The 19,912-nt window shown below is 41.0% G+C and overlaps 1 protein-coding gene across 2 annotated transcripts in view; it reads right to left on the bottom strand.

The window, feature by feature from the left end:
• Positions 1-19,912, bottom strand: part of LGR5 (leucine rich repeat containing G protein-coupled receptor 5) — a 137,335-nt gene that overhangs the window by 8,759 nt on the left and 108,664 nt on the right. The window contains exons 5-13 of one of the 2 annotated variants that reach the window (XM_043565035.1): positions 19,212-19,427; positions 17,236-17,307; positions 14,340-14,408; positions 12,664-12,735; positions 8,979-9,050; positions 8,761-8,829; positions 8,548-8,619; positions 5,130-5,195; positions 3,673-3,744 (exon numbers count right to left, since the gene is read on the bottom strand). In XM_043565035.1, coding sequence (XP_043420970.1) covers positions 3,673-3,744; positions 5,130-5,195; positions 8,548-8,619; positions 8,761-8,829; positions 8,979-9,050; positions 12,664-12,735; positions 14,340-14,408; positions 17,236-17,307; positions 19,212-19,427 — 780 coding nt within the window. The remainder of the gene's footprint in view (positions 1-3,672; positions 3,745-5,129; positions 5,196-8,547; positions 8,620-8,760; positions 8,830-8,978; positions 9,051-12,663; positions 12,736-14,339; positions 14,409-17,235; positions 17,308-19,211; positions 19,428-19,912) is intronic. The other variant, XM_043565036.1, reaches the window with a different exon arrangement.

Raw genomic sequence — 19,912 nt, 5'->3', positions numbered from 1 at the left:
ATAAGGGGCACCTGGGTGGCTCAGTTGGTTAAGCATCTGACTTTGGCTCAGGTCACGATCTCCTGGTTCATGAGTTTGAGCCCTGTGTTGGGCTCCAGGCTGACAGCTCAGAGCCTGGAGCTTGCTTTGGATTCGGTGTGTCCCTCTCTCTATGCCCCTCCCCTTTTCACGCTCTGTCTCTGTCTCTGTCTCTCTGTCTCTCTCTCTCAAAAATAAATAAACATTAAAAAATAAATAAATTCCCAGTAAAGGAGATGTACATTTAAATTCTTAGCTCAAAATAAATATAAAAGGGTGCTAATATGTTGGAAATAAAATCCTTTGATAACAGAAAACCTACAATTTATGGAGAAATAAAATTCACTAAACAGATACACACACGCACACGCATACACACTGAAATGTAGGTGATTCAGCAGGAATAAGAACTTCCACATTTCAAAAAAGAAACAATGAACTTAAAACTTGTATTTTTAAAATGCCTAACTAATAAGTATAACTAAAGTATAGACATTTGAGGAAACTGAAAGTGATCACTGTCAACTTCTCTAGCACAAATGAGTGATTTATTTATGGTACTGTGCCTCTTGAATTATCTTGGATAAATGGTATTTGAAGAACATTTATATTCCTTTGAAAGTCTCCCTAAACTGGGTGAAACTGGAAGGCTTTTTATTTTGATCCATTCCTGCTGCCAGAACAGAAAAAAATTTTGGCTAACAAGGGGAGGATATGGTAGGGAAGGAGTGGGGGAGCCACATTTGGGGGTTGGGTAATTGAGTGAGGACACAGTCTTCTCCTGAGCTGCTCATAAAACTTATGTCCGGTGAGGGAAGCAAGTCATGCCATCTGTCAAAGTCTCTGGTGGCTGTGAGTAGAACATGGGTGCCCAGGGAGCTTCACAGAGAGGAATTATCAGGAATGTAGGCCAAGTCCTGCCATGGGGCTTTATAGCAATTTGCATTTAAAACAAATAAGGGAGAATTTGTATGTTCAAAGGACTGTAATTCCACTTGTGTTGGTATGTCTGTGGGCTGGAATGTTCGCAGCAGCCCCGGGAGGAGCCACTTCCACTCTCCTACCCTGTTCTGTGCCTGGGGCTGGTCCTACAGGCCACGTGCCCAGGGGCTCCCTACTCTATGCAGTCAGAAGCCCAGGAGAGACAACTTGGGTACCTGTGCTCCTTCTCTGTTTTGGAATCTTGTCTGGTGGCAGCTGCACGTTTCTCAACCACAGCATCCCTTCTCTGTGCCTGTGTTCCGTTAGCCTCAGTCTTGGCCATGTTGTTGGTTCCCGAAAGCCCATCCCTTGCTTACTCCCCACCAACACCTATGCAAATGTCTCTTCATTTGCACCATTTCCTGCCAAGACCCTTACTGATACATCTTAAGAGGATATATACTTGTTGTAATAATGATAACAACAAACATCATCATGATACTATTGCATATTTACCATGTGCCAGGTTGGGTTATGAGTTGTTTTTTCACACGTATTGTCTCATAACCCTTAACACAACTCTAAGAGGTAGGTATTGTCATTAGCCCCATTTTAGTGGTGTGAAGAGAGGCACAGAGTATTAAGTGACTTGCTCAAAGTCACAGAATAATCTCAGGAGCTGGGATTCAAACTCAAGCTAACTGACCTCAGAGAACCTGATGATGTTTCGCTCGGAATATGTTTGGAATTCTTAAGTAAATAATGAGAGCCACTGCACCTGACCCTGGGGATAAGAAGATAAAAGAGTTCTTGTCATTTGGGGGCCAGGGCATAGTCTACCCGTGGCAGAGCTGAGTGTTGAGTCCTGGAGCAGAGAATGTGCAAAGTGCATCAGAGTGGAGTGGGCTCGCAGATCTTGTTCTTGTGGCATGGGCAGGGAGTGAGTCAAGGGTGGAGAGGAATCCGATGGGCAACAGGAATAGGGGAAATGGCCACCATGTGTCAGGGGACTGGAATGCCTGGGTAAGAGTCAGGAGGTTGGAGTCAGATTTTGAAGGTGGTGCTGGGAAGTCTGGTGTGGATTTGAAGACAATAGGGGACTAAAAAGATTCTTGAAGCAGGGAAAGTACCATGATTAGACTTCTGTTTGAGAAAGATTCTCTTTAGAGAATGGGATGGATGAGTGGAGACCAATGATGGGCCAGTGGCAGAAGAATAGCTGAACTGGAGTTGGCAGAGCTGGGTGAATGATGGATGTGAGGTCTAAGGGGCTGGAAGAATTCAGCGACACTCATACATGTAGCCTTCAGGATCCCATTCTTTTGCTATCATTAGAGATCAGTCTTCTATTTCATGTGCATATGAAAAAAATTTTTTTTTTTTTGATGAGAACATTTAAGTTCTACTCTATTAACAAATTCAATGACATAATAGAGTGTTATCAACTGTTTCAGCCTTTTAAAATGGAACTGACCTTTGGAAACAGCCAGAACTCCAACTGGATGAAAAAGGCAGGTAATGAAAGGAGGTAATGTATTTTTTGTTTTACATTTATTTAAAAAAAAGTAGAAGAACTTCACAAGCTGATATAAAACAAATGGGAAGGGCAACATACTTAAATTCAGAACGAGATAGTTTTCAAGGTAAATTTTTAGAAGATGATTCTTAAAGGTAAATTTAAAATGTTTTGAGGAATAGTATTATTTTACAAGGATATAGTCTCTTAAGTATGCAGAAAAACTTTAGGGGGCGCCTGGGTGGCTCAGTCGGTTAAGCCTCTGACTTTGGCTCAGGTCATGATCTCATGGCTCCTGAGTTCGAGCCCCACATCTGTGCTGACAGCTCGGAGACTGGAGCCTGCTTTAGATTCTGTCTCCCAATCTTTCTGCCCCTCCCCCACTCATGCTCTGACTCTCTCTCTCTCTCTCTCTCAAAAATAAACATTAAAAAAAAAAAGAAAAAAGAAAAACCTTAGGGAAAAAGGGGGTTTTATCAAAATATACCAGAGTTTAAACATTCTATATTGTCATTATTCATCAAAACTACATTGAAACTCAGTTTGGAGGTGAAAAAGACTTAGCTGACACAGAAAACAATCTGTTACCAAGGTTTTCTTTTTTAAGTTTATGGTTAATACATGGTGTTTTCATTCATAAAATGGAATTAGATACTGTATTTACAATTCTTACTCATCTGATCAACAGAAGCCTTTCCAGGGCAGTTGTGCTCAAACCTTAGGGTACTTGTTAAAAAGCAGATCGTCGGGACCCACCTGAACCACCTCAGAGATTCTAACTCATGAGGCAGGTAAGGACCTGGAACCTGCATTCTTGGTGGTGGCCCCATGACGGCTCTTAAGCACTTTGAGACACATCTTGAAAACTGTTTCCCCAGGAAAAACGAATGGGCAGGAAGTATTGTGTGGTCATCCCATTTCCTTGTGGAAATCCCTACCAATTCCAGGCTGCTGACAGAAACGCATTTCGTAGGTGATTCAACAGCTTGGCCTCCTTCCTCTTCATTCAAGTTTCATATCAGAGAGCAGACTGCAAATTTACTACTTTTGAATATACTCCTGGAAATTATCACGAGCAGGATACTTGCCCTTTGATGGCAAATACAGACACGAAGGCCCAACAATTCCAGTGTACAGTGGAAAGAAAACATTGGGGAAGACCCGAAAGAGAAAGAAAGCGCTCTGTGTTGGGAAAGGCGCTGGCAGGCAGTACTCACAGAGCTCGGAGGCTGAGCAACTGCTGGAAAGTGTCAACTTTAATTTCAAAGATTTCATTATGTCGCAGGTCTCTGAAACGACAGAGTTCCAAAGATTGATTTCAAAGTCACTGGTTTCAAAGATTAGTTTTCGGAGTACTTCTACAGAAGGATTACCTGCCCTCAATCAAAGGAACACATGAAATATGAGTGTCAAGTGACTGATTAAAAATTTTTTGTTTTGTTTAAAGAAGAACATTCCAATTTATACACTTAAGCGTTGCCGCTCTTTCAGAGCAACGAGTTCTTTTGGGTGGATGTAAAACTATATTCCAAATGCCATCATCATTCAATCACTTGGCGCCTGCTGGCTCTGCCTTGTGAGTCATTCTAGTATTCTTTGGGGGTCTTCAAGAGAGTCAAATCCTTACCTTTTAAAGACGGATTTGTCTTTCTTTTTCTCTCTTAATCACCCAAAGGCATTCAGGGAAAAATTAAGTGGGAAAAGACCGATGGTTAATATTGTTTTTTTTTTAAAGTTTATTTACTTATTTTGAGAAAGACTGAGAGGGTGGGGGAGGGGCAGAGAGAGAGGGAAAGAAAGAAGAGAGAGAGAATCCCAAGCAGGGCTGTCACTGTCAGCACAGAGCCCAACGGGGGCTCCGTCACGCAAAAACCATGAGATCATGATCTGAGTGGAAACCATGAGCACCCAGGCACCCCAGATGGTTAATATTGTTTTGATCAAAACCGAAGTATGTCTATAAAGCAATAATGCTGGGGCGCCCGGGTGGCTCAGTCGGTTAAGCATCCAACTCTTGGTTTGGACTCAGGTCATGATCTCCCGGTCCTGAGAACAACCTCCTCATCGGGCTCTGGCTGACAGCGCAGAGCCTGCTCGAGATTTTCTCTCTCCCTCTCTCTGCCCCTTTCTGACTCTGCGTGCACTTTCTCCCTCTCTCGAAAAAATAAATAAATAAACATGAAAAAAAGCAATAAGGCTGATCCTTTGTAGAGGAGGCAAGAAGGTTAGCATGTTTCATGTGTAAGTGCATCCATGGCACCTCAAATATGACAGACAAATAGGGCGCCTCCTCTAAGGATGACTATGTGGAACCAACACCCCAACAAACCCAAGTCCTTCCTGTATTTAAAAGTAACGTCACTCATTGGATATATAAGTTTAGAAAAATTCCAAAGCTCAAATAAACTCAGTTCTTATATCACCAAGTTTGGGGGAAGAAAGAAAAAAAGCATAATAAATGCTTTACTTACAGTACAATGCATAGAAAAATAATATTATCTGTGTTTCCCAACTTAATAGGCGTCCTACACAGTCACACCTTGTGTGTATAAGAAGGGAAAAGCACCAAATGCCTCCCCAGCGACCTGCAGGGCAAGCAAACCAATGACCCCTGGAAAAGTGAGTTTTGGCTCTTGTTCTTTGCTAAGTGACTTAGAAACTCTTATAGACGTACATTTTCTGAAGCTTTTGGCAGACTGAAAAACTGGGTAAATCTTCCAGCAGGTTGTAAGATAGATCTCTGAAAAACAGAAGGTACAAAAGGGAAAATCTGTTATATATTAATCTTAAGGAAACATGCTTTGCTCTCCTTTCCTCTCCAAGATGATATATCTCCCAAAGGCAGACTCTGAATGTTTCCCCAGCCCTGACATGGAGCAGGTAGTCAGAGGCATTATTGGATTAAGCATAGATCCAAACGTTTACTGAAATGTGGCTGTTTTGCTTCTTTAATTGATTTAAATAATTTACTTAACAAATTTATTTATATTTTGTTAGTGATGATCTACAATGTTCTAGCTATTATCTTGCAGAAATGAGTCCAAATTAAATTAAATAATTGTGTCTCTCTTTCTAGGAGCTGCTATATCTCTACAGCTAAGAGAATCATTGTTGGTTCTTTTCTAATCAGCTAAAAAAAATCCAACAACAAGTCAAAACATAGCACTAACTTTGAAATCAATCACTACAAGGGGGAAAAAAAATCTAAGAAAGTCTTCAGCCAAAACTCAACAAATTACAGAATAACAAAAACATCTGGACATATTTATAGTATAATATAACTAATCTAAAACAAGCCATGGTAATTTGCAGAAAGCTTAAAAAAAGAAAGCTGGTAGATAAAGTAACATAGATATTTAAAAAAAAATCTTGTCTCATGTTTTAAAAGTTATCGGCTAATCAACTAACACACTTTCATGCCTGATTCTAATTCTTAAAACCAGATCGCCACCATGGAACTGAAAAATCCATACTGTTTTCTAAGAGGCTTTTAAATTATCTTGTTCTTGTAATTGATCACTTTTTTCTACATTTAGTGAATAAATGGAATTCATATAGAAATACAGTTCAGTTACCACACACAAATAATGCAAATGAAGCTGTTTGCAAACACAAGTTTGTAGTTTATACTGAGGCTTGAAAGACCAAAGTAAACCAAACAAAATATGAAAAAACCCAAAACCATACCCCACACCTACGCACAAATACACCTGGTTAAAAATTCGGTGTATATTTTTAAATAGTAGTAAATGTGATAAAATGGACATACATATCATCAAAGCTGATAATAATTTGGTTCGCTCATCTCCACACACTGCAAGGAGACAAATCCTTCCTGTGCACCTCTTAGTAGAGGATACATAAAACCTTCTCCCATGTAAAGACCCAGTGTCACCTTCTACCTACCTTCTACCTAATGATTTTCATGGCTAACATTGATGAAGCACTTCTTAAATATAGACACCATGTTTACAGCTTTACCTAAATTACTTCATTTGACCTGTGGTCACCTTATGAGGGAGACACTGATTATCACCATACAATGTGAAATAATTTGCCTAAGATCACCAGCTACTTAGTGGGGAAAGCCACACACAGCCAGGGAATTCCCATGGAGGTGAGGCAACTTGGGGGCAGTTTCTTCATGTACAGGTACTCAGTGGATGATTCAGCCAAAGGGTGGAAGCTCACAGACCTATGTTTCCAGAACATAAAGTAGACTGTAGTAGAGGTCGGGACCCTGAGTCCTGTTCTCAGCCTCAACTTGGATTCTTCAACTTGGTCAATATGTTGGTCAAAGCATTATACCTTTTTTAGTTTTCTCCTTAAATGAGAAGATACCTACTGATCTTGCAGTGTTGTGAAGAACAAATCAAAATTACAGGTTGAAGTGCTTTGAAAATGACAAGCTTCGGTGGTTAATGGATTTGTATTCTTTCAGACCTTTCAAGTTTCAGCTTGAGGAAAGAATAGCTTGAAGAAAGAATAATGGTTTAAGGGAAATGAGAAAGAAGTTGATAAGAGCTAACACTGCCTGAGAGTTTACGATGTTCCAGTGCTGGTATAAGTGTCTGACATGTAGTAATTCATTTAATCCTCATGATGATCCTCTGAAGGAAATGGCTATGTCTCTATTTTATAGATTGGGAAATGGAACCCCAGAAGGGATAAATAACTTGCTCAAGATCTCTTGCTGGTGTATAAAGAGATGGGATTTGAACCAGAAAAACAGACCAGGGACTTTGCTCTTAGCCAATTTATGCATTTCTAGACCTGGGTGGTTTACCATTTGCTATGTGACATAGTGGAGACAGATGCAGTTTAAATGCTGGCTCCTTAAGTATTAGCTATAGCCTGTGAAATCTTAGTCATGTTATTAAGCCAGTTTCCTTGAGAAATGAGGGTAATTATGCCATTTTGGGTGGGTAGGCAGAATTCTAAAATGGCCCCTAAGATTTCCACTACCTGGTGTTCATGCACTTTCTCCTGGTATTCATGCACTTTCACCAGCTATTCAATCAAACTGCCTGTATTTGAATTTGGACTCTGCTACTTTCTTGCTGTGTGACATTGACAAATGTGCTTAACTATCCTAATTGTCAGCTTCCTCATCTGTATCTACACCTCAGAGGGCGATGTGGGAGAAGAGGAGGAGACTTACTCTATGTTCCCTCCCTTTACACACAAATGACTGACTCCAAGGCTGTCACGTGGTGTTACTACAACCTCCTATCACTGAACAACTGAAGTCTGAAGTGGCTAGGGGGCTGGGGAGAGGGGAAGGCAGAATCATTATGGCAGACATTCCCATTCTTCCCCTTACATTTGTAGTGCTGCTTGTAGCTCTGCTACTGGGTGAAGCCTGTGGTGGAATTAGAGGCATTCAACTGACACAGATGTTTCCTCTGTGAGAACACAGCCATGACTGGAGACTAAGGGTCCATTCATTAAGTCCCCACAATGCATGAGAGGATGGTAATAGGGTTGGGAGTTAAGGGGAAGGGCTGAAAATGGAAGGTCAAAACAAAGCTCTTCAAATTCCTATAAACTACTTTTCAGAAAGGGAAAGGCAGAGGAAAAAAAACCAACAACCCAAGTCAACAGAAATAATATATGCAAGCTGTTTAACCATTAGTGGAAACACTAGAACATGGCACCCACAACTATACCGGAAGAATGTTTGGTCACCTTTATCAAGGTTTGTATGGGTCTGATAACTTAATTTTTTATTTTGGCATCCATATTGGGTTTTTAATCCATTAGGTAATTTTTTTCGCTCTGCAAAGAAGGGGAAATTAAGTTATCTAGGCTTGTTCATATCCATTTTCTGACAGGAAACGTGTGCCAGTTGAAACTCTAATGGGAGACTGGATGGAACTTGGGAACAAAGGGTGTGCCGCCACCATTACCGGGGTCACATGAGAGAGTCAATTCCCTAACCCCCCACGGGGGCGAGGGAGGACCGACCTGCTGGAGCCCTGCAAGGAAAGAACTTTCTCCCCTTTTAAAGCATTATTGAAATAACGCCTGCCATTTTGCTCCTAGATGGAAGTTGCCTGTTTACACAATGTTACTGCCTTCCTGATACGCACAGCACTTGCAGATTAGGTAACTGATCGCAGGCGGTTTGAGGAAGAGATGAGATCTGTGCTCCAGTTAAAGTCCTGTTGAAACACAAACCAGACATAATTCTTTTATTCAGGCATTGCACAGTGACATATTTTTATTCACTGACTTTAAGACTGGTCAGGCTTCAAGGGCAGTGTGTGTGCTGGGCCAAGTCAAGAGCCTATTTGAGTACTTACAAACTCTCCAGGCTCGCAGTTCCAGTTAAATCAGGAAATTCAGTTATTTGTGAGGCACCATTCAAAGTCCTAGAAGGAGGGGTACATGAGTACTATCAAAAGAAGTTTCCAGAAAGGGGTAATTTTAGTGCCATTTTCAAAGCACTTTAACTTAAAATATGCATGTGGTTTTTACAACAACCCTACAAGGGAAAGTGATCTGCAAGAGAAAAACTTACAGTGTTCTTAGTTCAGGTAAATGTTGAAAAGCAGATCTTCCAACAAGCTGAATGGGGTTGTCATAGAAATGTCTGAAAAAAATCCAAACACCAATGTCTTAGTATAAAAGTTGAATGACAAATGAATACCTGTTCAAAATTTCAGGGAATATATTAAGTGTGTGTAACCGTGATTATACTATATTGTATAACATCCCAATTACTTGGTATCAGGCAAACCTCAAAAATGTTTTAACTCACATGAGGAGGCTTTGGGCAAGAAATCCATACTATATAAAAATGAAAATTTCTGATAATAAGGTAGACATGAGTGATAGTTACTAAGGAGAAAAGCAAGTGAGCAGACTATAGGTATACTTAAAAATGTTCCTCTTCCTCCAACATCCGTGGACCATTCATCAAGTGGCAAGAAGGTAATTCAAGGGGTTGCCAGTCATATCATTAAATAAACAAAGGTGCAGTACATATATTTATATGAAAGTTAGTCAAATCTTATCATAACATACAAGAAGGACTCCTCAAATTATTTGAGAGAAAATTTGCTACTCTGCTTTTTTGGGTGACATTTAGTTTTTTAAAAAAAGTCATGACTGCTTTTAAAGGTAAGACATTATTAGAACTTAAATGATATTTTGTTTTACAGATTAAAAAAAATGTTTGCTTATTTATTTTGGGAGAGAGAAAAGAGCATGAGTGGGGAAGGTGCAGAGAGAGAGGGAGAGAGAAAACCCCAAGCAAGCTCCGCGCTGTCAGCACAGAGCCTGACGTGGGGCTTGATCCCATGAACTGTGAGATCATGACCTGAGCCAAAATCAAGAGTCAGACACTGAACCAACCGAGCCACCCAGGCTGTCCTACAGATGTTTTCAATGTAATGGTATTTGAATTGTCTGGTCAATGGAGCCCTACAAAAAGTTCTCAGTTGACACATCCTAGTTCAATGAAATTCAACTAATATTTATTGGTGTCTACTGTGCTCAAAGTATGAGGGTCGGTACTGTGGGAATTTAGAGACTGATTCATTAGGGAAGCCGTAATTAAGTATCTACTATGTGCTTGACATTACGCTAGATTCTGGGAGTTTGCAGATGGGTAAAATGTCCCTGCCCTAAAGAAGCTTGGAATCAATTGGGACAGAACAAATAAGTAGCAGCATCCCACATCCTGGTTGATAAAGTACTTTCACATGTATAGCTCAGTTGGTCTACTCAACAGCTTCATGAGATCCATAGCACAGATACTTAGATATTATTTATCTCATTTTTGGAGGAGGAAACTAAAGCTCAGATACTTTGGCAAGTACATTACTTCCCCGAGCTTTACTTTCCTAATTTGTTAAGCTGGAATAATAAATCTTAGTTGTAGGGTTTGTGTAAAAATTGAAAGAGCTAATGCTTGTGTGACATCTGGTATAGTACCTGGGATAGAATTGTCACCCAACCAACCTAAGTCCCCTTCTGTCCTCTTACCCTCCAACTTCTTCTCTTAGGTTAGACAATCGGTAAGAGAAAGAGCTAGAGCTGGAAGGTCTTATGATTAAAAATGGAGTTTTCGGGGCGCCTGGGTGGCGCCGTCGGTTAAGCGTCCGACTTCAGCCAGGTCACGATCTCGCGGTCCGTGAGTTCGAGCCCCGCGTCGGGCTCTGGGCTGATGGCTCAGAGCCTGGAGCCTGCTTCCGATTCTGTGTCTCCCTCTCTCTCTGCCCCTCCCCCGTTCATGCTCTGTCTCTCTCTGTCCCAAAAATAAATAAACGTTGAAAAAAAAAATAAAAAAAAAATGGAGTTTTCATCATAATATTACACTGTCCCTTATCTAGACGATATGCTTGTATGTATGTAATTGTGTTCACACGTGTGTATGTATGTATCCTGGGCAGATATGAATACACATGCTTGTGTACCTAAGTATCACAAATACAAATAAGGAGTTAAAGGGTTCTTAGGAGGGAGTTTTCTTGTGAGATCAAGAAAAACTTAATGGAATATCATTGGAAATGGGCCCAGGAAGACAGAATTTCAATAAGCATTGTGAGGGGATGGAATCATAGGAACAAAGGAAATAAAGAGTTTTGCTCTATGAGGATAGCTTAGTCCATCTGGGTTATGGCATATGGTAATTGAGGAGAGCTTTGGGGAGCTGGTCAGGAGATTCACTATAGACAATCCTGAATCTCCGTATGTTTCACAGCAAGAGAGTGACGGATGCTGTGCTTCAGGGTGACAGGTCTGTTAGCGGTAGAGGCAGGGAGGGTGGCAAGAATGTCGAGGTGGTGGCTGGCAGAGGATGGGGGCAGTGGGCATGAAAAGAAGTCACACGGAGGACGGGGACCATAGAGGTAGACATGGGGACTGGGTAGCCAATGGGACAAGGGAAGCGTTCACACAGAGTGGGAGCTGGGGATCCTTGATGGGGTGGCAGTGGCAAGAGATAGAGGCAGAAGCAAGGAGAGGAGAGTTTCAGGGAGAAAACAGTGAATACCATAAAATACTGGATAGAAGCACTAATAAATTTTGGGGGCTTCAAGTCCTTTCTCAAGTGGTATTAGCATATCAAAAGAGCGATTAAAAAAACAAACGCAGGCTTGTGGCTGCAAGGAAAAAGAAGCAAAGGCAATGCAATTTGCCAACTCTTAATATGTAAATACTCTCTAATGAGGCTTAATGTTTATTGGCAATAAACTTTAAAACCCTTAGTTTGCCAACATACTGTCAACATATTTCAGAAACGATGAATGGTATTTTTTTTTTTTTTTCCAGTTGTCAGGGCTAATTGGGATTCCAGCTCATTGGTGACAGATGCTACCCGGTTCCAAAAAGCCTCTTAAGTTGGCACAGGATGAATATCTACCAAGAAATGCCCCTAGAGTCAGGTTCAACAGTTGTCCTTACTCTCCTCCTGCATATCCAAGACCCCTCCTGCAGACCTCAGGCCAGTACTACGCCCCAAATCTGCCAGGGGTCTTTAACAAAGAACAATCCTAATGCCTATTTTCATCTTCCTGTATGTCTACAGATGATCAGTTTTCTGTCTCTGCTAAAATGTGAACATATAACCAATTAATTATACGCTGTAGTTGTAACTCTATTTTATGCTTTGATGGCATATAAATCCCCAATACACCTTTTAAGAATGCACACATCTTTCTAGAATTACAACCTAGCTTGTAATTCTATAAATGTGACTCAATGCTTGGGCTTGGTAACAAATCGATATAGAAACCTAGCATAAGCCAGTATGGCCCAAACCCCCACCATCAATGGAGTCTATTGCTGTAAAGGACTCCCATTTGTATGTAATAATTTATATTTCGAGTATACTTGGATTTAAGTTCTGAATGACTAGGTGACCTTGACATTGATACTCTGAAAATGAGTTTTATTCCTTAGAAAATAGAGATAAGCAAAACTATTTCACAAGATTTTTGTGAAGTGAGACAAGGCATCTGAAGATATGAAGCATAATGCAATGCACACTTGTAGGGTATAGAAAAAAAGAATCTTTGATGTTATGTTAGCATTCAGCTAAAACCTGACACAACATCTCTCCATACACTTCTCTGTATAGATTCTTACACTGACAAAGACCAAACTTGGGAAAATATAGGACACTCATTGTATTATATTTAACAGTGCATTATGTATTATATTTCAGGATGGAAAAATCAAAAAGAACTATGGCCACTTACATTGTAATAAGAGAAGGATTGCCTACAAATGCTTTCTCAGGTATTGACTTGATATTGTTGCTGTGAAATCCTCTAGAAAGAGAGGGAAATTTTTTTTTTTAGAAAATAACGTGTAGGGTAAAATTATGTAATGGTACCCCCCCCTTCCTGTGGCAATAATCAACCTCTTTGGTAACTAGAGGATACAGTTAAATTCCTCTATGCATTTTGAAGCTTATGTGCTCTCCAGGAGAAAAAGAAATCGCGAGCTCTTATCTTGAAAGAGGAATAAAGAATCTGAAAATAATAGTTGTGCTTTATGGAAACTTACAATCTAATGTTATAAAAAGAAATTCCATCTGTTAATATCCAATAGAGCACCATTGTATAACAACTTGAGAGAGAGGGAACCATCTTTGGAGAGGGGATTATGATCACTCCTTCTGACCCCATTTGAAGCTAGGAGAAGAGAAAATTGACTTAAGCTGCTGTGAAGCAGAGATTTAAGTAATCTCCTTATGAGGGCAAAATTTCCTGAGCTGAGGGAAGGTGCTCAGTGAGTGTGTAATAACAAATTGACTCTCCTCTGTCGGTGCTAATGTTGTCTGAATGGCAGAGGGGCAGAGTCAATGATCTCTGGGTCTCATGTGGGCTGGTGACTGGATAGGTGAGTGACAGTCTTTGGGTTGCCTAAGCAGAGACCACGATGACTTCCCGGTACAGCCACACGTGGGGTTCCTGAGGGAGAACCCCCTCCTAAAGGCTTTTTCTTACAAACAAGCCCTGTTGTCTGCCTCCTTTAGCTGTGTGTCTTATTTCTCTCAGCCAAGAGGATAGACTCTATGTTTATTTTTCTTTCCAAATATTGGAACATTCCTTTCATACATTATTCATATTTTTAGGTACAAAGAAAAGGCAATTAAATTTTAGTATATAAAAGACAATATATGCAACCTAGGAGCTGAAAGTTAGCTTTACCTTAGTAAAATTGTAGGTTTTTAAAAATTAAATATGACTCACAGAGTATTTAAAGAATATGAAATAATGTACGTGAAAGCATCTAGCATAGTACTAGGCACATGCATTTGATTTCTCTAGTCCTAGACTTATGCAGCCTAGAGAAGTTTGTTTTTCAAAATGCTTGGCAAATAACTGAATTCCATAGCAATTTTCTATAAATCTATGAAGTATATAAATGTTGGGGAAATATAGCTTAGGAAAAGAGTATGATTTAGAGAACTATGTATATATTTTTTAATATACACATATTAGAGAAATCCATTATAAATTTAAAAAAGACTATCTGATGATAGAATAAATTAAAATATATTACAGGTTTACTTAACCATTATTTATACATTATTTGTTTAAATGTTTATTTATTTTGAGAGAGAGAGAGAGAGAGAGAGAGAGAGAGAGAGTGGGGGAGGGGCAGAAAGAGAGTGGGAGAGAGAAAATCCCAAGCAGGCTCCACACTCAGCATGGAGCCCAACTTGGGGCTTGATCTCAAGACTGCAAGATCACTACCTGAGCTGATATCAAGAGCCAGATGCTTAACCGACTGAGCCACCTAGGTGCCCCTATACAAACTTTTAAAAATCTTCTAGTCAGTCACACTATGTACAATAATCAAACATATTTTAAAGTGAATTCACAAAGAATAGAATTCTCCCATTAAATCTGTCCTAAATACTTACAGTTCTTTAAGGTTGGAGAGTGTCCTGATGGCAGTGGGAAATTCATCAAGATTATTATAATTTAAATCTCTGAAAATAAGTAAATAGTATTTTCAGTTTCTCATTTAAAAATTCGAATATACTACTTATACAGGGAAAGTTAACATGCCGTCCAATGGGGCAGGATCACTGATAAAAATTCTCATTCCTTCTCTTTATGGAAAGAGATTTTCTTGGCTTGCTGACCAGTATGTGCATTAAAATTGGTCATCACACTGATCATGAGACATTTCAGAGTCAAGTCTCAGTGGCACAGAGGCATTTAAAAAAAGGGAGGGACAGATGACAGTGTTAACGTTCAAGTAAGAGGGACGTTTGGCCAGGTGTTGGCTGCTTGCTGATGTAGCCGTTCACCTGAACCCGGCTCACCAAGCTGCCCGCTTGTGTGTGCTCTCGTCCTAGCTCCTGAATCACATCTCCTTTCTTGTTCCCACCTACACCCTCTGACCAACCCCCCTGCGTTTCAGAGTCTCGCCTGAGAGGGCATCTTGGAGAGCTGCTTTGTCCCTGACTCCTGATGAGTCCAAGTGTCTCTCCCAGGCTGAGGTCCAGGATGATAGCCTGCTTCTGGAGAGGTTTATGTGGTACTGGGTACTCTCAGGAAGGGTATCGGGTCTAGAGTTTCTTCAGGGTCACAAATAATGATTCAGATCAGAAGTATGTTTTCCTGGTCTGTGAGGCAGAGCTCTATGTTATCCTTCAGGCACAGAGATGGAATGGCCAAACAATTTTGAAACATTAATTTCTCGATCTGTTATGACACAAATGGCTTTTCAATTCCATTACTCACAAGCGCTTTATAGACTTACTCCACCTTATGTCTACAACTTCGTATGAAAAAGTAATTGCCTCCTAGTCTCTGGGAATGTCAGATTTCCCAGATGACGCAGAAAAACCTTTTGGTCAGGCAATCAGATGTGGTTAGATCTTCCTCTACGGAGAAGAATTGCTTTTTAATTTTAAGAGAGATAATTTGACTGAGTTAAACATGAATCAGGATTCCTACTTGTCTGGCACAAACCATCCTTAAGCTATACTGCAGGCAGGAAACTCGTGTCTTTTGTGGACATAAATTTTCTTCCTGTTTGTAAATCTCTCCAGATGCTCTGTTTTGATTAAACGAGGACTGGGTCCTTATAAATTACTTGGGTTTCTAGTGAGGGAAAGGAAGAGGTTGAGAGTAACCAATTTACTGATCCTCTGTAGCCCTGGGCAAGGGGAGGGGAGGGGAGGGGAGGGGGAGAATGAGACTCATATGAATTTGCCCAGAAATGCTTTACTCTTTACATGAAATCCAAGGTCTTCATCTCAAACGTGGGGGGAAAAAAAGGAGACACTATTTATGGAAACACCCTTCAAAGCCAATACTGTTTTTTGTTCCTCCTCTGTTGGAAAGGACTGGAAGGTGCTTTGCATTGCTAAGATATCATGCCCAGCCCTGTGTGGATAAGGGAGAAGTTCTAATTTTACCAAGCAGCTCATGGGAATGGCTTGCTTATGCCATGAAATTGACTTCAAAGTTCTGGATAAGTTCATCTTTGGCATCTCCTTATGAGGATGGTTCCTCTCTTCTAAGAGGAGGCACAGGGTGATTTAAGTAACCCTGGAAAGAGAGCATGAGCACTCATTGACCTGGAGAAGACCACTAACAACAGATGGTCCCTCAGGAAATCACCAGACCCAGACCTGGTTCGAAGCTAAACCGACCATGTACGAATGCTAAGCTCTGTATTCAAATAAATAATGGGCTCCAAGGCCACAGAAGAGATGGTCTTTGGTATCTCTGGGGTCAGAGCCAACATTGTAGATTCAGGCCCTGTGTGACTTACTGTATTTGAATATTAAAAATATGGGAGTGAGAGGGGGCACAAATGGAAGCATGCCCTTTCTTCCAGAACACTCAGGACCCTCACTGCCTGTCACCTTACCCTCATTATACCTCTCTCACTCAGCTAGGGCAATGAGGAGCAGCTCTTCCCCCGGGAAACGGCTGGAGCCTGGTGAGGTCAATGAGAATTCTTCTCACCGTGCCTCTGGGAAAGGCTCTTGGCGGTCAGCTGGCTGGACTCTATTTTTATTATAGGTACCAATTCAGAACTGAACTTTTCACCTATTCTTTGGAAGCAGTGTATACTGGTAAGCATGGACTTCAGACTCAAACTAGGGAAGAAGCAAATCCCAGCTATGCTACTGACTAGATATGTCATGTTCGTAAAATAACTTAACCTGACTAGAGCGGAAAGTGGGACAGTGATGGCTGCTCTCCTCAGATGGCTGTTAAATGAAACAATGTCTGCCAACACGCAGTGCAATATTTGGTTATAGATATGCCCAAGAAATGGTAGCTGTTATTATTTTTTAGTTTTTTGAATTGCTTTAGTGTGAACCTTTGTGGTTTGTTAATGAGACGCCTGTTCATCTCAGATTAGAGAGTCCTGGCATTTGCCTGGTTGGTGTCCTCTCATTGGGGGCAGTGGGGTGGGGGGAGCAGGCAGTGCAGGCTAGACTCATGAATAGTGAGCCTGAGTGACAGTATAGAATTGATCCTTGACACAGAGTACACATTCCTAAGCAAACAGTCACTGCTCGGTAGAGAACATCTCATTTAGTTTATAATGATTCTAACTCATTTACCACTCTTGTTAGATTAAAATAAAATATCAGTTTTATAGCTTAGCTCTGTGTGTGTGTGTGTGTGTGTGTGTGTGTGTGTAAGATAAAGCTGCCGTAAATATCTGTTTAAAGCTCAGGCAATTAACCAAACCAAACAGCAAGTTTGACTTTAAGGCTATTTTGATTCCTTCAGAATACTCATGAAAACACTGAAAAAAGGGAAACAAATAAAAGGTCAACTCACAAAGTCTCTAGGCTGTGGAGCCCATCAAAGCATTTCTTTCCCAGGGAGTGAATTCTATTATTATGGAGATGCCTGCAGAAGAACATTACAGACACAGTCAGGAAGGCATGCTGCACAGGAAAATTTAGGCACAGCATTCAGATTGATTAAATCCAAAGAAACTTAAAGAACGCACTAATTATATATAAGAAATGCTTTGTTTAACTTTGTTGTTTTTTTTTAAAAGGTCTATATGACCCATCCGCTCTTACCATAGATGATTATATACCCGAGAATTTAATAGGCAATGACAGTTTTATCTTTTGGGTTTGAGATATCAGGGAGTGTATAATACTATGGGCAACATGCTGATAAAAGGAAGTTCAGGTTGTTAACACGGCTTTGGGATGTAGGATGTTAAGCAGAGATTCTGACCATCTTTGGCAAATGAAGGATGGAAGGAAGCGTTTGAAGCATATTTTCTAGCAAAGCTCCTGGCTTATAATGTCTACATTCCCAGGGTGGGGCCACAGGTTAACAGGCAACAACAATTTTAGCCACAGAGAATGGCGATCAGATTTTTTTTGGCTGCCCAGGGAGATTAGTTATCTCGATGCAGTATTAGTGTGTACAATTATCATCTTTGGCTCAATGGTAAGTCAGTTAAGTCAGGGCCAGTGAGAGCAGCTGTGTACATAACTGAAAACTGGACCAAGTCCCAAAGGGATTTTTGGAAAATGGGCTTAAGGAGAATGGGGTGAAAAAGAATGGGTGGATCTCTTGTAAACCCATTCCCTCAGGGGGAGGAAAAAATTAAAGCACATACCCAGCCTCTGGTGGGTCGGTAGCATCATCTTTATATGTGAGAGTCCATATAGAAATTTGTTAATATCACCCCAAACTTCTTATGCTCTTAGACTAAGATTTTTATTCTAATAAATATATGTTGGTTTCATGTGACATTTACTGACAATCTTCCACATACAACACATGCGGAAAGGGGTAAGAAGCTGGCCAGCCCTCAAAGGAAGATGTACTACAATACAAGGGAGATGGGTAATCAAGAAAACTGGAATAATAGAAGGCAGTGGCAGGCCGGGGGTGGGTGTGGAGCAAAGGGAAGAAACAGGGCAGAAGAAGCCCTCTTCAGTTCCTACGCACACTGATCTTACAGCCTTTTGAGCAGCTGCTGTCTTCCTCTATCAGCCTTGAGGGACCATTATATTACCGGGGGCATATCGCTACACTCTTAAAAAAAATTTTTTTTAATGGTTTTATTTATTTTTGAGACAGAGAGAGACAGAGCATGAGCAGGGGAGGGGCAGAGAGAGAGGGAGACACAAAATCTGAAGCAGGCTCCAGGCTCTGAGGTGTCAGCACAGAGCCGGAGGCGGGGCTCGAACTCACAGACTGTGAGATCATGCCCTGAGCTGAAGTCGGTTTTTAAAAAAAATTTTTTAAATGTTTTTATATATCACTACACTCTTAAAGAAGACTGATTATTTTTCAAACTTACTCGAGAATCATTTTGGTTTACTCATCAGGAAGAAAGCCCCACAAACGCACAGCTCTCTGTCAATGGTTTGTTGTTACTTCTCTCCCCCCTGGTAGGGGTTCAAAAAATATTAAGTAATAAAGGCATATTTCAGTTTGACCTGAATAATAAACTATTACCAGAAATAAGGAGTTTTTATTAACTTCAGTCACTGGACTAACTGTACAGCGTGAGGATTGCCTGAACAATATTCATCGGCTTCCCGAAGACACAGGTAATAGTTTATCTTTGCCTTGCAGTGCTTGGCACTTAGCAGGTGCTTGCTAAAAGCTGTTGAATTCTTTTATACAATTAGGACATTTGTGAGTCATTTTGGGGAGGGGTTCAGGGGGTTTTCCTCCCTGAAAATGTCCCTATTCAAGGTTTGAAAGACTGGCACTTGAAGGCCAAAGTTAAAAAGTATAAAGCGGGGGCGGGGGGGGGGGGGAATCAATAAACTTACAGAACTACCAAGCTGGAGAGGTTTCCAAAGGCATAGTCTGGTATGTGGTGTATTTTGTTCAAGGCCAAAGTCATGGCCTGCAGTGCTGATAAACTTCTGAAAGCCTGGACAGGGATTTCTGTCAGGGCGTTGTCATCCAGCCACAAGTGCCTCAAGGAATGCAGGCCACTGAAACAGCTCGGGGGGACGTAGCTGATGTGGTTAGCATCCAGACGCCTGGGGAAGAAAGGAAGCAAGAAGGTAAAGAGGGCAAAACCGGGCCAGAAGATCTGCCTTGCAGGAGAACTCTCAATATGCTGTTGAACCTGAGTGAAGCAGGGCTCGGGCCCCCAGGATGCCCTGACATCTGGAACGTCTTGCTCTCCTGGTAGGCTGTCCTCACTCATGAGTACAACCATGCCTTCTTAGGTCTGCTGGGCCATAAAATTCCACGGAGCTATGATTCCCTTCCAGGCTTGTGGGTAACATGGCTTCAGGCACGAAAGTGGCCTCCCCTGAGGTATAGACTTTCAGTGTGATGATCTTTTAGTTTTCCTTTCTGACACCAGGAGAAAGACACCCTTTCTCTTCCCCCTCACCCAGAGCCAAATCCGTGCCTTTGCTTTCTCTGGAGTGTTTCAAACATATGAAACATACTATTCTATTAATTTGCTCATTGAGCTCTGGGAAAAGATCATTTCAGTATTGGAAAAGAACGGAGT

Source organism: Prionailurus bengalensis, chromosome B4 (assembly GCF_016509475.1).
Source record: "Prionailurus bengalensis isolate Pbe53 chromosome B4, Fcat_Pben_1.1_paternal_pri, whole genome shotgun sequence".
Taxonomy (NCBI): domain Eukaryota; kingdom Metazoa; phylum Chordata; class Mammalia; order Carnivora; family Felidae; genus Prionailurus; species Prionailurus bengalensis.
The sequence above is the reverse complement of the archived record's forward strand: the minus strand, read 5'-3'. Positions and strand labels throughout refer to the sequence as shown.